The sequence below is a fragment of the Clupea harengus genome, chromosome 13 (genome assembly GCF_900700415.2).
Source record: "Clupea harengus chromosome 13, Ch_v2.0.2, whole genome shotgun sequence".
Lineage (NCBI taxonomy): Eukaryota > Metazoa > Chordata > Actinopteri > Clupeiformes > Clupeidae > Clupea > Clupea harengus.
This window is the reverse complement of record NC_045164.1, coordinates 22,139,030-22,159,029: the sequence shown is the minus strand read 5'-3', so window position 1 is coordinate 22,159,029 and position 20,000 is coordinate 22,139,030. Positions and strand designations below refer to the sequence as shown.

Here is a 20,000-nt window from a genome sequence, read left to right as displayed (position 1 = left end):
GGCTGGATTTCTGGAGTTTTTTTATCTCAAAATAACACTAGCTGGGAGTCCTGCGTCTGCCCCGGAGTGATGGCGTGTTCCAGAGCTTCATTGCCTTCTAAAATAGTCTGGGGTGTTAGTCAGCATTGTACTTTCTTATGCGTCATGTCCACCTCATTTCACTTCCTTTAGGGGAGTTGAAGTCCAGCCTTTCCCTGAAGGGGGCTGGGATAACAGGCCGTACAGCCCAGAGTCCACAATGCCTAGTTATGGGGTTACCTAAATTTATGAGTTGCATTGTTTGTGTGGCTGGAGACTGCAGCAGGCAGCATCCCGTGAGTCTCTGTTGGAGCAGCCTTGCCAATCAGACCTGTCAGTCATGTTGCCATGGTGACAGCTTGCCACGGCAGCAGCATGCCACAGCGAATATTATCAATGGGGTGTTGGGTGTTGGACAGGGCAAACTGCAGTCACCCTCTGTCTGTCCACGCCTTTCGTCTCCTGTTCAAACTCACTTTAAGAGCCTTGGATCATTATAGACCCAAATAGAAGCTACCTCATTGCGTGCTAGTGTGTGTGCTCTACATCTTTGTCCTCTGCAGTTTAACCACCTCCAGCAAATTCACTGTCCCCTATAGAAACATGAGGGAGGTGATTGCCTCAGCTCCCTGCACTGCCGTCAACCTCGTGAGAATATTTCAAAGTGACAGGATTTCACTTTCTCGCTCTGATATAATCCACTCCAAGCCCCCCCCCCCCCTTGCTGCCATTTTGTCCTGCTTGAACATGGACAAAGGTTTTCCTTTTTTTTTCTTTTTTCCCTTTTTTTTCCTTTTTTCTGCGTCCCCCATGTGGCACTAGGGGCTCCCGCGTGGCTCCATGGAGTCAGGAAGACGGACGCCCTCGTAAACAAAGTTCAGGCATGGTAGCAGTTAGCCGCCGAGTGCTGCCATGAATGGCCTCGTCAAAAAAGCCGCCTGGGCCATTAGGGGTCAGGGGTCGCCTGGGCCTCACATGCCATTAGTCACTGGCTGTTTATTGCCGAGCCCCGGGATGTCAGCGCACTGGTCACCCATGGCAACCCTGGCACGCCACGCTGCCACTGGCCTGGCGGGAAGCCCCCTCCGCTCGGCTGGCCCGGTGCTCCAGAGCCCGGCTCGGCCCCAGAACCCCAGGAGAGAGCAGGATTCCGCCAACCAGCAGCAGCAGCAGCAGCCGTTTATATCAAAAGAACTGTGTGTGTGTGTGTGTGTGTGTGTGTGTGTGTGTGTGTGTGTGTGTGTCTCTGGACCAAAAACAGCAGTAAGCAGAATAAGAGAAAGAAGAAAAGAAAAAGAAGAAGAGGGAGAGAAAGAGAGAGAAAGAGAGAGAAAGAGAGAGAGAAAAGACCCCCAGAAGTGGCCTTGAGTTACAAGTGTTCGCATTGTCTTTGGTCTCTTCGTTCATTCATTCATTCATTCTTGTGTGACAGGGGCGAAAAAAAGTCCATTCAGATTAATATTTGTAAATTCAATTTAGTAGCCTGAGGTCTCCGGTTATTTCTTAATTTCATCTAAGTGGGCAGCAGCGGAGGCGCCACTGAATTAAAAGCTTAAAGGGATTTTCAGACAGCATATATCAAACAACTTGCCCTGGCCTTAAACCATGAGAAAGGACAAGAATGAGGAGGAGAATGAGAATTGGAATAAAGACAGAGAAGGGTGTGTGTGTGTGTGTGTGTGTGTGTGTGTGTGTGTGTGTGTGTGTCCCTTGTGCTCGGTATAGCTGTGTGTGTGTGTGTGTGTGTTTCCCTGCTCTGTTTTTACTATGTTTGTCGCAGTTGACTGACTTTCTACTCTCAGCTGTTTTGACTGTGTTTTTTCTTTTTTTCAGTTTTGGCTCTAGTGTTTATCTTAGAAAGAGAGCAACCGAGCAGAGAAAGAGTAAGAAAGAGAGTGATACAGAGAAAGAATGAGAAAAAGTGTGTGTGTGTGTGTGTGTGTGTGTGTGTGTGTGTGTGTGTGTGTGTGTGTGTGTGCAGGACATTTGGCAGCAACGACTTGATGTGTGTTATAAAAGTCTAGTGTCTGGCTCGGAGCAGCTGAGTCAATCTCGCAGCATTGGGTCGGCCTATTGAGTGAAGATGCGACCCCCAGCCAGCGCCCCCCTCTACCCGAACTCCTACAACCACCACCCCTACCCTCCAACACCCCCCTGTGCTCCCACACCTTGTAATGAAAACATCATCAATTACCCCTCTGACAGGCCCAAGGGACCTAAGGCAGCCAGCTCTTTGGGGGCACGTCTTTGTGGATAGATGCCTTCTTCACCCCACCCCCCCTCCAGAGAGAGAGAGAGAGAGAGAGAGAGAGAGAGAAAGAGAGAGAGAAAGAGAGAGAGTGAGAGAGAGAAACGTGTATATCCATCATTGGCAAGCCTTCCATTCTGACAGGGTAAAAGGCATTGGTTTCTGTTGGGCAGAATGGATTGAATTGGCAGCCTCCACCCGGTGGATGGACGCCTCTCTGCCACTCCTGACATGGGGCTTTGAAAGGCCATCTGTGCCATGATTGATGAAGGCAGGGAGGGAAGGAGGGAGGGAGGGGGAGAGAGAGAAAGAGAAAGAAAGAGAGAGAGAGAGAGAGCAGAGCTCTTTTCTTCAAACACCTCATCAAGCGCCAGTGTCCCCAACGTCTGCTGTTTTGTGTGATCAGATGTCATCAAAGAGCCGATTTTCCCGACCTGCCCTTTGTCTGCTTCTCTCTTCTCTTCTCCCGCAAGTCTTCTCTTCTCCTCCTTTTTCTTCAGCAGAGCTCTTCTAGGTTTCTTAGTTTCCCCCTTCTCTTTACCATCCCTGAAGGGCAGTTAAGTTTTAATTCATGTAACCTCTGAACCCCCCCCAAAATGGCCGCCTGCAGACGTAGGAAGCGTAGGACAGATCCGTCCGTCCCCTGGCCCCTCAAACGTGCGCCTCGCCACCATTGAATGCCGACCCACAGCCTCGGAGGATGTGAGAACTTTATAAAGTGACCATGGGGTCGCCGGAGCTGCTGCCGCGAGGACCCTACGGTGGGGATAGCTTTTCACGCAGGCAAGCAGGTGGGCAGCCTGCTCACTGAAATCCAGCACCCCCCCCCCCACTCCAATCCCCCCAGATCTCTCGTTAATGCCGTCACCAGAGGATATGTGGTTTCATTGGCCTGTCAGTCCAAAGCCAATATGGCCTTGTGCTGGCACAGTATATATCATGCTGGTATTATATTTCATTAGCGTCCGGGTGTGAATGGCTAGCAGGGGCAAGTGCTGGCCAATGGCGTTTGTGTTTTTTTCACGCTTGCCCGGGGTAACCTCGTTTGGCTGTCTGTGGCACTAGAAACAAGCCCTGGCACCGCCCAGTACGTGTGAAACCACGGCGGCTAGCCTTTGCTGAGCGGCTCAAGATTCTGTGTGAATCCCAATAAAAGCCTCGGTCAGGCGGCGGGCGCTGGCTGCCGTCCCCAGGGGTGAACTCGGGCCTGTGTGTGGGTGTGGTGAGGACAGTGCCAGCATCTATGTAAGGGGGTGTCAAGAGAGAGAGAGAGAGAGAGAGAGAGAGAGAGAGAGAGAGAGAGAGAGAGATAGAGAGAGAGGGAGGGAGGGAGGGAGGGACAGCGATCAATTCTGATGCTAGGTGCCAGGCCCCTGGTACAGATACCAATATAGTCCTGCTGGAGTGTGAGCCAGGGAGTGAGAGACAGCACAGAAGGACCCTGAAGAGAAGGAGAGAGAGAGAGAGAGAGAGAGGGAAAGAGAGAGGGAGATCGAAAGAAAGAAACAGAGGGATAGTAAAACAGAGTGCTATCAAAAGCTAGCTGCTGTCTAGAGTCTTCCCCGTGTCTGGGGGGGTTTTAGCGAGTGTTCCGGGTAAGAGCCCTCCCCCTCTATGCTCCGTGCCACGAACCTCCTAAAGCCGATCTTCCCCCGCCTCCACACAGGGGCTCGAGACTCTTACACATCACCGTAATCTTTACAGTGGCCTAATCATTTTGTTTGGTTCAGCCAGGAACATGCAGAGCCCAGCAAAAGGGCCGCTTAGCAGAGCAGAGCGGAGCAGAGAAGGGGAAGCAGTGGGGAAGGAGGCTGAAGGTCCCTCCGTAGCGATGCCCCCCTCACGGTGCTAATCTTCTGACTGCTCCACTTTAGCTTAGAGTAGTTCAGGTTTCAGCCCCTCGGACCAAAGAAGAGGGAGAATGTGTGTGTGTGTGTGTGTGTGAGAGTATGTGTGTGTCTGTGTGGTGTGGCGTGCATGTGTGTGTTTGTGTGTGAGTATGTGTGTGTGTGTGTGCGTGTGTTTGTGTGTGTGTGTGTGCGTGTGTTTGTGTGTGTTTGTGTGTGTGCGTGTGTTTGTGTGTGTGAGTGTGTGTGTTTGTGTGTGAGTATGTGTGAGTATGTGTGGTGTGGCGTGCATGTGTGTGTTTGTGTGTGAGTATGTGTGAGCGTGAGTGTGTGTGTGTGTGTGTGTGTGTGTGTGTGTGTGTGTGTATGTGTGTGGGTGTGTGTGTGTGTGTGTGTGTGTGTGTGCGTGTGTTTGTGTGTGTGAGTGTGTGTGTTTGTGTGTGTGAGAGAGAGAGGGAGAGAGATAGATAAAGGGGGAGAGAGAGGGCCGTTGTGGATATGCTGTAATCTGCAGTGCTTGGGGATCTTTCCGCCTGTAGTCAGCAGCTCAATACGTTTTACTTACAGCAACTGCAGATCGTTCCCCCACACTGCACCGCTTCAGCAGTTTGCCCCAGATAGTCTTGGGTTAGTGTGTGTGTGTGTGTGTGTGTGTGTGTGTGTATGTGTGAAGGAGAGAGAGAATGTAATTGTGCGTGTCCATGTTCTTTGTTTGCCCCTATGTTTTGAGGGTAAATATATATATATATATATATGTATCTATACAGCTTTGTATCCTTTTTGTGTTTCTGTGAAATTATTGGTGTGTGTGTGTGTGTGTGTGTGTATGTGTGTGTGTGTAATAGGGAAAGAGTGTGTGCCTGATGGATTATATGGTGCGCAGAGAGGCTGTAATCAGTTTGCACATTCACTGAACTAATTTATCAACTCAGTTCCTCCTTGCTTGTAATCTCGCCCATGCGTGGTGCTCGCCGGCCCAGAGTGTTTTTTCATCCGCGGGACAAACGGACCTGCAGGAAGGGTTGGCATGAGTCACACTGCTCTTTTTTTCCCCCTCCTCTCTCTCACCCTCTCTCTCTCTCTCTCTCTCTCTCTCCTCTCTCTCTCCCTCTCTCCCTCTCCCTCGCTCCCTCTCTCCCTCTCTCTGCCAATGTGAGCAAGTGAACCAACAATGCCACCGGTCCACAATGTGTCTCAAAAATAAATGCCCACCCTGGTCCCTCAGTATCAGGCACACCCACACCAGTGTTAAGTGTTTCCTTTGACTCACTCACGCCCTGTGTTCTTTTTTTCACGTCACTGGAAAGCATTTTGGTGGTCTTTCAAAAAATACAAAAAAAACCCAACAAAGGCAACAAACAAAAACACATGCAATGAAAACCACCCTCATCCAGTTTTGTGTGGCCTGTCATTAACGCGGCTCCCATCTTCGACGGGCGATAAATTAAAACGATTTTGTGCCGTCAGCTGTGAGGGTCACAGATTGTTAAATGGAGCTTGGCACGGTGGCGGTGGTGGTGGTGGTGGTGGTGGTGGTGGTGGTGGGCATGGGGACGTGGAATCTTTGACCCCTCTTCTTTGGACACACCAAAAAAAACACCCTAGTCTTTTAGCCATCATTGATTTCCACAGGACAACAACAGTAGAGGAAGTGTCGAGAGGAGGCTTTCGCTCTTAAACTGATTAAGACAATCAGACAAAAAAAAGGGCATGGGAACCTTTTTCCTTTCCTCCACTGACGACCCTCGACCTTTTCCACTGTGACCCGCTACATGATATTTCACTGTGCTGGTGAGAGCACATGGGCACGAAGGCTTGGAGGCATGAACAGCGCGCTCGGATACCTGCTGATCTCACTGTATTCCCCATAGAGACCAGACGTGGAGGGGAAGCCTCCTCGGATACGTGCTGATCTCACTGTATTCCCCATAGAGACCAGACGTGGAGGGGAAGCCTCCCATCGGCTCTAGGCTCTAGTGACGTTGCGCTTGTTTATAAACAAAGCAGCATTGCTTCTAGCAGCCATGGTGTCAGAGGGTCTTATGAGGGGTTAGTAGGGGTTGGTTAAGATGACAGAGGGGAGCGGGGTTGGTTAAGATGGTAGGGTGGTGCTGAGATGTCACACTGTGGTTCTCTCCCTTCTGTTGTCATCCTTTCTTTTTTAGTTCTCTCGTGTAGCTAGGGGAAGCAGACGTGTGTGGGTGTGTGTTTGTCTGTGTGGGTGTGTGTGTGTGTGTCTGTGTGTGTGTGTGCGCGCAGGGGGGAGGTGGTGCTCACTTGTTTGTTACGACAGATTAAGTCATCGATTTGTAAAAATGGTGCACTGATGGAGAAGGCCCTCCTCCTTTGTGCTCAGGCAGCGAGAGAAAGGGGGGGGTGGGGAAGTGAAAGAAAGAAAGAAAGAAAGAAAGAAAGAGAGAGAAAGAGAGAGAGGGAGAGATATGATTCTCTCTATTCAGTGCTCACAGACTCTGTCCTCTTTTCTTTTTATCCTTGCAGGCAATAGGCATAAGGGAGCAATTGTAAAATACCTTTACCTACTTTTAACTTTCCCCAACCATGACCAGGCTTCACTTCCCCTTCAGGCCCCTTGCAGTGAGCATTAATTAAAATGGCGGGGGCAAAAGGGTAATTATGATAATAACATAATAATATCGCGCAGGTTATTAGAATTTTCTGTGGTCCCCGAAATTGCTTCCTTTGAGTATCACATTTCAGTGGCATTAAATAAAGCATAATTTCCTTGAAAGTAAAGTAAATGGAATAGATTCCCCTGGTCAAGGTGCAATATGAGTAACCTGATTCCTTCAACGTTTAATGCACCATGAGTTCTCTCTCTCACACACACACACACACACACACACACACACACACACACACACACACACACACACACACACACACACACACACACACACACACACACACACACACACACACACACACACACACACACACACACATCCACCCCCCACCCCCCCATCGGCAGTATCGCTACAAGCCCTTCTGCACAGGGAGGCGAGCAGGTTGTGTACCCAAGCGTGCTTTAATGGACCTTTCGCGCTGCTGCTTTGCATTTTTCTCCCCCCTACCCCACCCCACCCCACAACAATAGCCAAAGCAACAATTATTATTTCTCGCCGTAACCAAATCCAAAGGGCCCTGACCGGTTGAGGTTTTGCATAGGCAGCCACTGGAGCTGGTCGGCGTTCTCTTGCCCCCCAGGGGAGGTGGGTGAACAGAGCAGCGGAAGACGAGGGGAGGTGGCGGGTACCTGCGCCCTCACCGTGAAGCCCTACCTGCCTGCGCTGGCACCTCTGCCACCAATGCCCTCGCCCGCCTCTGGGGCCGTCCAGTGGCACGCCACCTCCAGCTGTGGCTGGCATGGTGTTACGCAGCACGGTGCGGCTGAATTGCTTTTGAATGTTTCACCCCCCCCCCCCCTGCCCCCCGCCCCTCGCTCAAATAGGCCTGTAATTACCAGCTTAAAGAGGTTTAGTGGTCCAGTAAACTACATAATCACCCCTGAATTAGCCCAGGCTCATCAGCTGCAGTCCAACAAACCCCAGTCACTGTTTGCACGTGGGGGCAACTCCACCTCCCGCCCTCCCCTACCACCTCACATACACACACACTCACACACTTTACACTCTCTCTCACCTCACAGACGCACAGCACCTCACGCACACACACACACACACACACACACACACACCCCCTGGCCTTATTACCATGTGACTTGAACAGCAGGTGTGGAACAACACACATCTTCCTTGAAGTGGAGGCCCTAATGAGGCAGGGGCAGGCCTTCACTCCTCCCCTCATATACCCTACTGTCCCCTCGCCACAGCCCGGGGGGGGCGGGGGGGGGGTGAGGGGTCAGGAGAGCAGCCTTGGTGACCCCTGTCCTCTGGAGCTCAGCTCGTCCCCCTGGATTCCATTACTGTTCCGTATATAAATACATCTGTGTCTCTCTACCTATGGGTGTATGTTGTCATGACAATACAACATGGCGTTTGTATGTACAGCAGTCCATAACTACCACAAACCTAAATTCTCAGCGATGTGAGTCTTCACTGATCATTTGTGAGAGGGTCTCATCATGTGGGATCATACGCTTTTACAGAACAGGCTGATTTCGTCTGATAGGCCCAGATCTGCTCTCTAATCCGCCCCGCACTCGTTTAATTGCACGCTTGTGTTTCCAGCCTCCCTCCCGAACGGATGGGGTAGTATCTGTGCCCGTCGGCACCACTCTGCACCCTCTGCCTCTAAATCAACAAAAGATGTTTTTTAAACCAGGAAGAGACTAATTAAAGTGCTTTATACCAGATTGAGCATATCTGATTTTTTTTTATATCTCAGGGATAGATTGGATGACAAAAAGAGGAAGGAGGGGGAAACTGCTTCCAAGGGTGAAATTTTTCCAGCTTTTTCCTCGTTGTAGAACAAGTCTTTCTAAAAACGGCCGACGTGAATTATTCATGTCGGGGCTTTGTGTTGATTTAACTAGTTGTGAACTTCACAGCACTCACGCTCGCTGAAAGAGGTTCCTCAGCATTCATGTTTGCTCTGAAGGCACACACGCACACAGCCTCATTCTCATTCTCACATACACACACACACACACACATGCGTACACACATAAACACAATTATACACACACACACACACACACACTCACACACACTGCAGATAGGGCATCTTAAACCCTTTGGCCTGCAGTTGTTTTTCGCCCCCGACGTCTCTAAGATCTTTTTTTTTTTTTTTTTGTCTGTTGTGTTGATTCAGATTTCGACTGCCAGAGAAATGTGAGGAAATTGGGGCTGGAAAAGCTCTTGCTTTTGTTTTGTGTTGTTTTTCTTTCTCTTTCAGCGGCAGGCATTCTGTTGCTCCCTCTCTTCCTCACTTTTTAATTTTGTTTTCTTCTAAAGCCTGCTGTCTCGCTCCTTAACGAAGGACAGGGGGCTAAGAGTTTATGCCACCTACACGAAAAAGGAATTTGCGATGGCTTAGGCCTGCCTCAACAATTTGCTCTCTTGAGGGCTACCTCCTGAAGTCGCCGCCGCCGATCTTGCTATTTCATGAACACACATACAGGGACAAAAAAAAAAACAATGCCGTTCTCTTGTCTTGCCTAAGAGCAACAGGCATTTTAAACAAAGCCGTTACAGCGCAGTGTGCCACAGCACGGAACTATCTTTTGTGACTCAGACAACAGCTTGCTGGACGAGTGGAATGGCGAATTCTTATCCAAATATTTGAGGTTCCCTCCCCACTACTTCTCTCCTGTTGGTGGCTGGGAGGTGGGCAGCTTTATCTTAGCCTGAAGAGAAGGAGAGAGAGAGAGAGAGAGAGAGAGATAGATAGAGAGAGAGAGAGAGAGTGTGTGTGACAGTTCTGAGGCCTGCGCTGCCGGTGAGCACAGCACTAAAACCCCCCCAGAGCAGACTCGCTCGGTCGGGGGAGTTAGTAGGAAGACTAAACTTTCAATCCTAATCCTGTTTATTTAGGAGCCATCCCAAAGAGAAGATTGATTCTGCTCGCTCGGGGCGGGGGCGGGGGAGGAGAGGCGAAGGGAGGGGCAGGCTGGCTGGCTTGCTGGGCTGGTGAGTGAGGCTAGATGGGGATGTTGATATGATACTCTGATGCCACCCCGGCCAAAAAGGGCCTCCAGGATCAAGCCTCGGGCATTCCTGAAGGGCAGCTTGGTTTCCATGGGGATTAGGCCCCTGGCGCACACAGAGGTGGGGCAACAGCGGGAGACCCTGAGCTGAAAAGACGCTCACCGCTACTACTGCTACCGCTACTGCTACTGCTAATACAGCACTCCTGCCCCACCCACCCCCCCCACCCCCCACCCCATCACTGTAAGCCACTGGACTGGTGACCTTGGGCCGTCTGTGCCATGCCTGACTGAAAAGCATGTCACATTAGGTGCCTCATGGCTTGGCGGTGGGTGGAGATGGCTATTAAAGGGAGATGTGCATCATACAGCATCCTGTGCGATAAGCCTCCAGATTCACTGTATCAAGGCAGACATCACAGCAGATATCACTCCTCCTTTCCCTTTCCCTCTCTCTTTCTCTCTGTTCCTCCTCTCGCTCCCCCTCCCTCCCTCCCTCACCTCCCTCTCTCTTGCTCCCACAGGCTGGTTCAGGCTGTGATCGAGTGGCACGCCACTCCTTGAGTGTCTCCCCCTCTGCTGTCAGGCTCTAAGAGAGGAGAACGTAAACAGTGTTGCCAGAGCTCGTTCGTTTTATGGAGTTAATCTCGGTGGAAAGCCTCTTTATTCCCAATCACACAGGATGCAGGAAAACGTTCCCTTAAATAGAAAAATGATCAGAATGCTAATGGCTCTAATGAAGACAGCAGCAGCAGTGTGTGTGTGTGTGTGTGTGTGTGTGTGTGTGTGTTTGTGTGTGTGTGTGCATGTGCATGTGCTTGTCTGGGGAGCATTGAGAGGGGGAAGGGAAGTTGTTGTGCCTGATACTAATTAACTAGTTAAATGAAACACCATCAGAATGACAGAAAGATACAGAAAGAGAGAGAGAGAGCAAGAGAGAGAGAGAAGATTATAAAAGAGTGATATCCACGTCTGCTGTGGTACTGTCTCTCAGGGACGTGTGGCTGGGCTGGGCTGGGCTGGGGTGGGCTGGGCTGGGCTGGGCTGAGATGGCGGAGCACACAGGGGAGGGCGGCTGAGGCGGTGGATGGCGGAAAGCGAGCAGCAGATAAAAGGCCCCTCTGAAACACTTCTCCTCTCCCTGGTGGTGAAGCAGAGGAGACCCAAACACACACACACACACACACACACACTCCTCCTCTCCCTGGTGGTTAAGCGGAGGAGACCCAAACAGAGACGGAGACCCAGACACGCAGGGCCCCGCTGCAAACACACCAAACACACCAAACACACACACACACTCCCCTCTCCAAAGAAGAACTCAGCCCTTCTCACTGCTTCTTCTATGGGTCTTTTCCATCCATGAATGTGGAAAGGCAGAGAGAGAGAGAGAGAGAGAGAGAGAGAGAGTGGTGCACATCATCTGTGCTGTTCCATTGCTCCATATTGTCACTCTTCCCTTTTATAACTAACACTGCCCTGAGTAGCATTGCATTCTGGGTAGTCTGGGCAGGGTTATCAGAGGAAGGAGGGGTTTGGAAAGAGTTTTTGTTTTCAGTTGAGCTCTCAGGACATAACTCCAGTGTGTCGGTCCACACAACTTTGTGTGTGTGTGTGTGTGTGTGTGTGTGTGTGTGTGTGTGTGTGTGTGTGTGTGTGTGTGTGTGTTTGTCACAGGGCTAGCCAGGGACACTGGGTGCTGGAGAGGGGCCCTAGCCTCTCCCAGTCTTATCTGTGTGATAGGCCACGGACTCGCCTCTCCACTCCGCCATGAGCTGCCCCTAACTGGCGAGGTCAGCGAGGAGGACAAGCTGGGAGGGACTGTTATTGATGCTCTGTTACACACGCACATACACACACACACACACACACACACACACACACACACAGAGAGGGACATACACTACGCATGCACGCACACACACACACACAGACCCCCACACAGACACAAGTACATATTCACACATACACACACACACACACACATGCATGCATACATGAGTAACTAGGGGGAGTGAGAGAGGTAGGGAGGGAGGGAGGGAGGGAGGGAGTGAGAGAGATAAGATACCCAGCAGAGAAGAAAGAGACAGGGGAGAGAGACAGTGCTGTCCTGGCATCCACAAATACAGACAAGGGTGGAAATTCTGATGAAAGGAGTAGTATATTTGGACAAGACATATCATTAAGATAGGCGGAGGAAAAGGGGGGGAGGATGCGTCGAAATTTTCCATCTGTTCTTCTGCAATGTTATTGCCTTCGCTCCAAAGCCTGGCCAGAGCCTGAGAAAGCACTTCTCACCCAGAGCGGCTGCCAAAAAGGATTAAAAATACCGAATCTCTTGCAGGCAACAATATAAACCAATTTTTTTGGCCTCTGAGCCTTATTTACAATATAACCTAAATCATAATGTTTTGACAGATACGTGATAATTTGGTGTTGGGAAACTGTGGCCTGAAGAGCGCGTCATGAAGAAACCCATGGAGTACACGCCCCAGGAATGCTTTGATAAAAGCCAATCCGTCAACAGCCATGAAATTTAGTGGCTTTTTAGGGACCATCTTTGAGTCAAAATTGCAGTCTGAGGAAGAAAGGGTGTTGGGCCTCGTCCTCCCAGGAGAACCCTTCAAGAATCAACAAAGAATGCGTAAAAACCCTTAAATGCCATCTAGAACGTACGTAGAACTATCCAGAGTTCATTGTGAAACATTGCATTGGGTTCTCTCGTGACAATAAGGTCAGCGAGCTCTTAAAGTTTTGGAGGAGGCGCTTCTGTGTTTCTGAGAAAGTAGACGAAAAAGAAGTGCGGTTTGAGACAAACAAAGGAAGCCATTATACCGCAGGGTGGAATCCACTCCTGGTCATTGCTACGTGCTCGCTATTGTCCGTAATGCTATAGCTAATGCCCACCTAAGTGATTCTGCTACTAGCGTTAGCTGGGTGCCCCTCCCTCCCCTGTTGCGATGTGTGCATTACACCGTGTTGTTGCCAGGGATACGAAGGTGAGGTTAAGTCGGCTGCAGGTGTGGGCGTGAAACACCTGACCCAGATGACACGTGCGAGGTTACGGAAAGGGCTTTTTTTGTAGCGAACGAATGACAGGCAGGTAAGGAATCCTGCCAGGGTGGTGGGGGATTTGCATTGTTTGTCGAGACCGGTGACGGCCTGTCAGTCGAGACAAGCAGGCCTTTGTGGTGGCTGGGGAGCCGGTTTTTAGTGGCCCAGTGAGTCTCGATGTGCAGAGCTGGCGGCGTGCGGAGTGAGAGGCCAACACGCACATCCAGTTTCTTTCTTTAACCCTACCCCTGTTCGAGCTGTTTGCTTTATCGGTGCGGTCACCACCAGTCGTTGTCGTGCATTTGGCTGGCGTCCACAAATGAAACGCCCCTTCTCACTCTCTGCTCTCACTCCCTGCTCACTCTCTTTTTATCACTCCCTCTCTCTCCATCTCTCTTTCCTTTTGTTCTTTTTCTCTCTCTCTCTCCTTCCCTCGTTCCCTCGTTCCCCTTTGCCGTATCTCCTCAAGAAGCCGCAGTGTTTCCTTTCCTCTCCCTCTTTTAAAAAAAACACCAGTGCCCCAGTTTCTCCCACGCGCCCCTCTCTCTCTCTCTCTCTCTCTCTCTCTCTCTCTGTCTCTGCCGGTCCTTCGCTATGAGCCCGGGGAGACCCGCTGAGCTAAAACGCCAGAGTAAGCACAGGATATATTTAAAAAACCCTACTCTGCTCTCACACACACACGTCCTTCAGCAGCAGCTCCTGGGTCTGCCGTTACCGAACGCACTAAGGTGCCAGCTAGCCAGCGATGCTGATCCAGGAACAGATGAACTCCGCGGGAACAGAGAGCGGGAACGAGTGGTGGCGTTGTTAGGGGAAATGGCACGGGGGTGGAGCGATGGGGTGGGGGTGTCTTGGTGGAGGCTGTGGCTAGGGCAGAGGAAATCCAGGAGGAAGGTCGTCCTCTGGTCTCAGTGTCCGGGATGCAGTCCAGCAACACTGTGAGCTGTGGAGAACACAGTGTGAGTGTGTGTGTGTGTGTGTGTGTGTGTGTGTGTGTGTGTGTGTGTGTGTGTGTGTGTGTGTGTGTGTGTGTGTGTGTGTGTGTGTGTGTGTGTGTGTGTGTGTATTATGGCCTCGTCAGCCACAGCCATGTTTGTGCAGTCCCATCGCCCCTGGCATGGCATTCCCCTCTGCAGTCACGAGTCCCCCACACAAGCACCCACCCACCCCTAGCTCTGCTCCCCCTGCCTCCCCCTGCCTCTCTGTGCTCATATGTTCGTGCTCAGTAACAGAGGATCCCATGTTCCACAGCAATCTTGCCCTCTGACCCCTCCGTATCTGGAAGGGAAGAACAGCGCAGGGGGAGTTTTTTCTCCCTCCCTCTTCCTCCTCTTGAAAGAAAGAGAAACATGCACCCACATGTAAGCACATACACACAGCTGCACAGGCACATACACACACACACGCGCACACACACACACATACACACACACACACACACACACACACACACACACATATACACACATACATACACACACACACAGACACACTCGCTCACAGACACACACTCGGTCACATACAAATACACACACGCACACGCACACGCACACACACACACATACACATACACACACAATCACACTCACTCACACTAAAATACACACGCACACGCACACATACACACATCCTTATTCCCACGCATTCATAAAAGGAAGATGAAAGCAGTAATGTCAAGAAGTCGTGGCATTCATGTGATTAGCACAATTATATTTGTTTCAGAAAACAGTCTAAAGTGCTTGGAGCCAACTGTTAGGGCATTAGGGGGATCAGATGACTAGAAGCAGACCAAGGCGTTGTCAAGCCCGCGCCTGTCCCTCACACAGAGCTTTTTATTACGCTGTGATAGAATTATCCAGGTTCCTGGATACCCACAAGACCATGGACATTGGCAGCGTACGAGAGCAAGACATGTTGAGAAAGAAAGAAAGAAAGAAAGAAAGAAAGAAAGGAGGAAAGTGACATGGTGGGAGAGGAAGAGAGAAGGGGGAGAAAAACAGAAACAGAAAGGAACGAATCTGCTCAAAAGTGGCTGGAGGCGACACTGCAATTATAACTTTCTGCATGAAATTAGCCACAGTTTGTTCCAATTACCTACAATCAGATCACATGGAAAAGACAGAGGCGAGTGAAAACAGCTCACACTCCCTTCTTTGCTGTCACATAAACACAGGCGGGACAGCGGCATTAGACACATTCCAATTTATTATGCTAGGGACCAGAAAAAAAGGGGGGGGGGGGGGGGGTAGTGTGAAGTGGCGCTCCAAATATGTCGGCCTGGCCTCTGTGAGTCTGGCCTCTGTGAGTCTGGCCTCTTGGCTGCTATATATGCAGAGCTCGAGGAAGGCAGTGCCTGCGAGTGTCTGCCTTCCCAGCTTGGCTGGATTGTTATCGGTAACATGCCTTTAATTCTGGATTCACACAAAGACTTTATCCGCTCCTCTGGGAGCAGGCGACTGGTTTGTAAGAAGTACAGATTTGGTCTGATTAGGAAGTCCACTTGCTTATATATACACACACACACACACACACACACACACACACACACACACACACACACACACACACACACACACAGACAGACAGACAGACAGACAGACAGACAGACAGACACACAGACACATACTTTGATGTTCATTGCAAAAATACCTCGACGTGGACATTGGCAGAAGTTCTACACTTCTCTTCCTCCGTGACACAGGCCTCTACCCCCATGACACACTCCTCGTCGGCCGCCTGGCAATCCTCCATGCATGAATGGGGCGAGCAAAGGGAGTCATGGAGTCAGAGAAGAGTGAGTTAGTGACAGCAGGGCATTGTGGTCTTTGTAGTCCCCCCCCCTGCCCGAAAGCGACCTCTCTCTCCTCCCGCGGGGTGGCGATCCTGTGTATGGCCGCTCGGGGTTGATGACTCCTCACATCTCCGGGCTGTGGGCTAAGCCCTGCTGGTGGGTGCTAATCCGCTGCAGGCGCTGGTGGAGGTAATGGGTTTATAATGGCCGCCCCTCAGTTCGCCTCGCCTCTGCCAGTGAAGCCAGCCGGCCGAGGGCTGACCCAGTCCAGAGAGAGCAGGGGTCGCCGTGGTGACAGCTTTTATTGTGTTGACAGAGAGCAATATCAAAACAGAAGGACAAATAAACCAACAAGGGAGCTCTATGTATATGGACCCATTTCTTTCTCTTTCTTTCTTTCTTTGCTCCTTTCTTTTCTTCTTTCATTCTTTCTTTCTCTCTCTCTACGCTGTTCTCTCTTCTGTCTCTCTCACTTGCGGAGTAGATATTCTGGGTTGAGCCCCATTGAACCTCTACTGCTATGTAACTGTCCCCACGGGGCTAGGGAGAACACAGCCACTGTCTCGTCTGATTCATAAACAGCTCATTGTTTAGGCCCCGCATAGCCAAGGCTCCTGAATATAAAGGAGCATGTCTTTTTTTTTAGTAGTATTTATTTAGAAAGGTTAGGCTGTTGAGACAAAACTTCATGACAGTACAATCAGGGCAGTATGTTAGCTGGTGTGGTGGTGTGATTATCCTGTGCCTAGACCCGAGAACCAATAAAGCTTTCATTCTGTAACCTAGTTAAAACGATCAGCATACCACTCAGCGTGAGTACAGGAATGGTGTTCTCGCCACGCGGAAAGATGATAGTTGTTTTTCCTGTTAACGAACCACAAATAGGGAGGAATATAATGACGACAGTGGTGTGAAAACCTGTCGTGTGGGTTCCAGCCGCTGTCGCCAACGTTACACATCTCTCTCAAATCTCCTCCGCATCAGGCATTCATGTCAGCTCGCATGGCTTCGAGAAGCCGCCGAGAATAAATATGAGTGGGGTTGTACGGCGCGGCTCTCTAATTAATGTTTCTGTTTCTCCACTTCACTTAACTTTATAATTGGCTTGCCTTTTTCACTGCCATTAATTACCAGATTTCATATTCCATTAATGAGTCTGAGAGAGAGACACACCTCACTTTTTCACACTAATTAACAGCTGCCTGGCTCTGCGGCTGAGAAGTGCGAGCGGTGCACCTCGTCCACCCCACCTCGCAAATCGGGCAGACTGAAATAGCAGATATGTTTGTTAATTGATTTACGTGCAGCCTCGCTCATGTTTTGTTTCTCTCTCTCTCTCTCTCTCTCTCTTTTCTACAGCACCCCTACCCTTCAGAAGAACAGAAGAAGCAGTTGGCGCAAGACACCGGACTTACCATACTACAAGTGAACAACTGGTAAGTCAATTGTACTTTTGTGTTTACATGCGATCGATAGCTTAGCCGCCGGCTAGCCGCTCCTAATGATTTGAATTAATACACTCCCGCCCCTCTCTGTCACCTCCCCACTTACCACCTCATCTCCCTCCAAATCAATCCACCCAAAGGGATATCGCCCGTAGGATTTTTCCAGCCAGCGAGCCGACGACCAAATTCTTTACACATTCGAATATGAATTCCAGTGGGGTTGCATTGAGGGATGAAAATCCATGCTCTTAAAACATTTCTCATACCCAAAAATATTCTCTCCTTCTCTCCTTGTCTCTCTCTCTCGCGCTCTTTCTCTCTCTCTCTCTATGAACACACGGCCAGAAGAGCATAGCATTGTAACTCAGTGAGGTTTGTAGGTAGCGTTCATCCCCCCCTCACCATCCCCTCCTGAGTGCACGGCGCATGAAGTTTACGTATAGCTGGCTTTAACTCTGCGGGGCTATGTGTGTTATCAGAGGTGGCCATCAGCACGCACTAACTGTTATTAGCCGTATCTAATGAATGGGTAGAGACCGCAAACAAAAAAGCTTTACCTCTCATTTCTCCTCGTCAAGGTTGAAGGTGCCCCCGTGTACACACAAACACCCACCTAAACACGTGCTTTTTTTCTCTCCTTTTGTGAGTGTCAGAAAAAGAAAGAGAGTGAGATGTGTGTGTGTATATATATATATATATAGAGAGAGAGAGAGAGAGAGAGAGAGAGAGAGAGAGAGATTAATATAGCAAAGGTTCTGATTACAAGCCCCCTAATCCATTTTGTCTGAATAACAGTGTGCTTCAGCGTAGGCTGTGCCTACATTACCCATCCCACCCCGACTGCCAGGACACTCGGGGCCTCTGGCCTGAGCTCCCAGATATATTAAAGCCCATTACGCAGAATGTAATCTCTGTCAACATAATCCCAGCCATTGTTCAATTTGTTACCTCAGAGACGCAGCGGCGGCTGCTGCTAACAATATATTTGCCTTTTGAGGATTAATTTGCCAAAGTGGCCCTATCCATGGGGCCCGCGCGCCACACAGGGGATTTTTGTTAGGGTTATCAATTTCTGTGACCTCACAGCAGCCCACGGGAGATCAATTTCTTTTTGTCGCTTTTTCTTTTTTTTTCAGCCACATTAGGCAGAGTTTCAAAGGCAGGACACAGCCTGTTCCATTATCAGTGGCCCTTCCCCACCCTCTCTCTCTCTCTCTCTCTCTCTCACTCACTTTCTCGCTGGTCATTAGGTTTGCTGTTTTTGCGCCTGGCCTAGGATTGGTAATGGAATAGCAGCACAGCTCTTGAAGAGGGAGGTTGTGTGTGTTAATGTGTGTGTGTGTGTGTGTGTGTGTGTGTGTGTGTGTGTGTGTGAGTGTGTTGATCCGAGGGTGGTTAATCTAAGGGGTATTAGCTGTTAAACCCTGCATGCTGGGATCTCTCTGCCCCCTCAAAGATTTTTTTGAATGCTTGTGTGTGTATAAGACTGAATGTGTGTTGTAGACCAAGCACTGTGTGTGTGTGTGTGTGTGTGTGTGTGAACGTGTGTGTGTCTATGAGAGAGAGAGGAGAGGAGAGGAGAGGCACATTACACATCAGGGGTTAGAGTAGGGATCTGCCATTTTATAGGCCTGTTGTTGCATTCCCTTGGAGGCTCACCATTGGACGTCTCCATGGCAACCCCTGGTGATGTTACCTCCTGACCCACTGATTTTAAGAGCCAATTTCCCTAGCAGTGATTCTGTTTATCAGGCTAGTCAAAGCACGCAGCCCTGACCAAATGAAAAATGAAATATGAAATTGATCAAACAGAATAAATAACACAAATGGTTCAAGACGGACCGCATAGATCTTATTTATCTGCAAACAGTAACACAGGACTGATGATGTAGCCAGAAAGCACTGATGCAAATCTCCAGTATATTTTGAAATACTCACTCATAGGTGTACAGTGTTTTGGTCCACCTATAAACACAATATTTTGTGTGCGCGTGTTTGTGTGTATGCGCATTTTGGGTGTGCATATGTGTGTGTGTGTGTGTGTGTGTGTGTACACATATTTATGCTGCAGGTGCGGTTTGAACGGCGAACACATAGAGAAAGAAACAAGAGATTGGCCAGAAAAGAAAGGGCCTTTCTTAAGGAGGTATTCTCCAGCAGACTTGTTAACACACATGTCTCTATCCATTATTGATGAGAGCCCTGTGAATGTGCACACTGCAGATTAAATAAAAATGCTAAAGGCCAGGCAGGGGGGGGATTACTCATGAATTATTGGCTAAAACACAGCATGAGGGACTGCTTCAAATCTCAAATTTGCTTATAAGGAAGCACATACAGGCGCGTGCACATCCACACACATACACATACATGCACACACAAACACACACATACACACGTGCACACACACACACAATGCTTAGAGACCATATGCTTGACACACCTACAGAATTGAGCAACAGGCATGCTGACACACACAGGCACACCTAAATGCCCACCCACACACATGCGTCCTTAGTCACATCCATATGCACACACGAGCAGATAAAAGAGCACAGTGCAGCACAGACATATAGCCACTCACACACACACACACACACAGACACACACACACACACACACACACACACACGCATGAGCACACTGAGGCACACAAGGGTATATAGTGAGACTATGAAGTCGTGTAAAGAATGTGGACGGACTGGAGCATCTATTTTTGAAGTAAGGAGCGTTCTCCGGAGATCCAGGGCTGTGATAAGGTTAAATCAGAGCGAAACTACACTACGGAATAAGAGGCAGGCTACTGCTGCACGGTTACTGATACATGGAGGCTAATAGAAAAACTCCCAGGAATGCTTACAGTACAGCAGTAAGGAAAGAGAGAGGGAGAGAGAGAGAGAGAGAGAAAGTGTGTGAGAGAGAGAGAAAGAGAGAGAGAAAGACAGACATAGAAGGGTTTTCAGGGCCAGCC

The 20,000-nt window shown here is 49.7% G+C and overlaps 1 protein-coding gene across 1 annotated transcript in view; it reads left to right on the top strand.

Moving 5' to 3' along the window:
- meis1b (Meis homeobox 1 b) overlaps nt 1-20,000 on the top strand; it is a 74,755-nt gene that overhangs the window by 37,782 nt on the left and 16,973 nt on the right. The window contains exon 9 of the mRNA XM_012819917.3: nt 16,944-17,020. Within this exon, the coding sequence (XP_012675371.1) occupies nt 16,944-17,020 (77 nt within the window). The remainder of the gene's footprint in view (nt 1-16,943; nt 17,021-20,000) is intronic.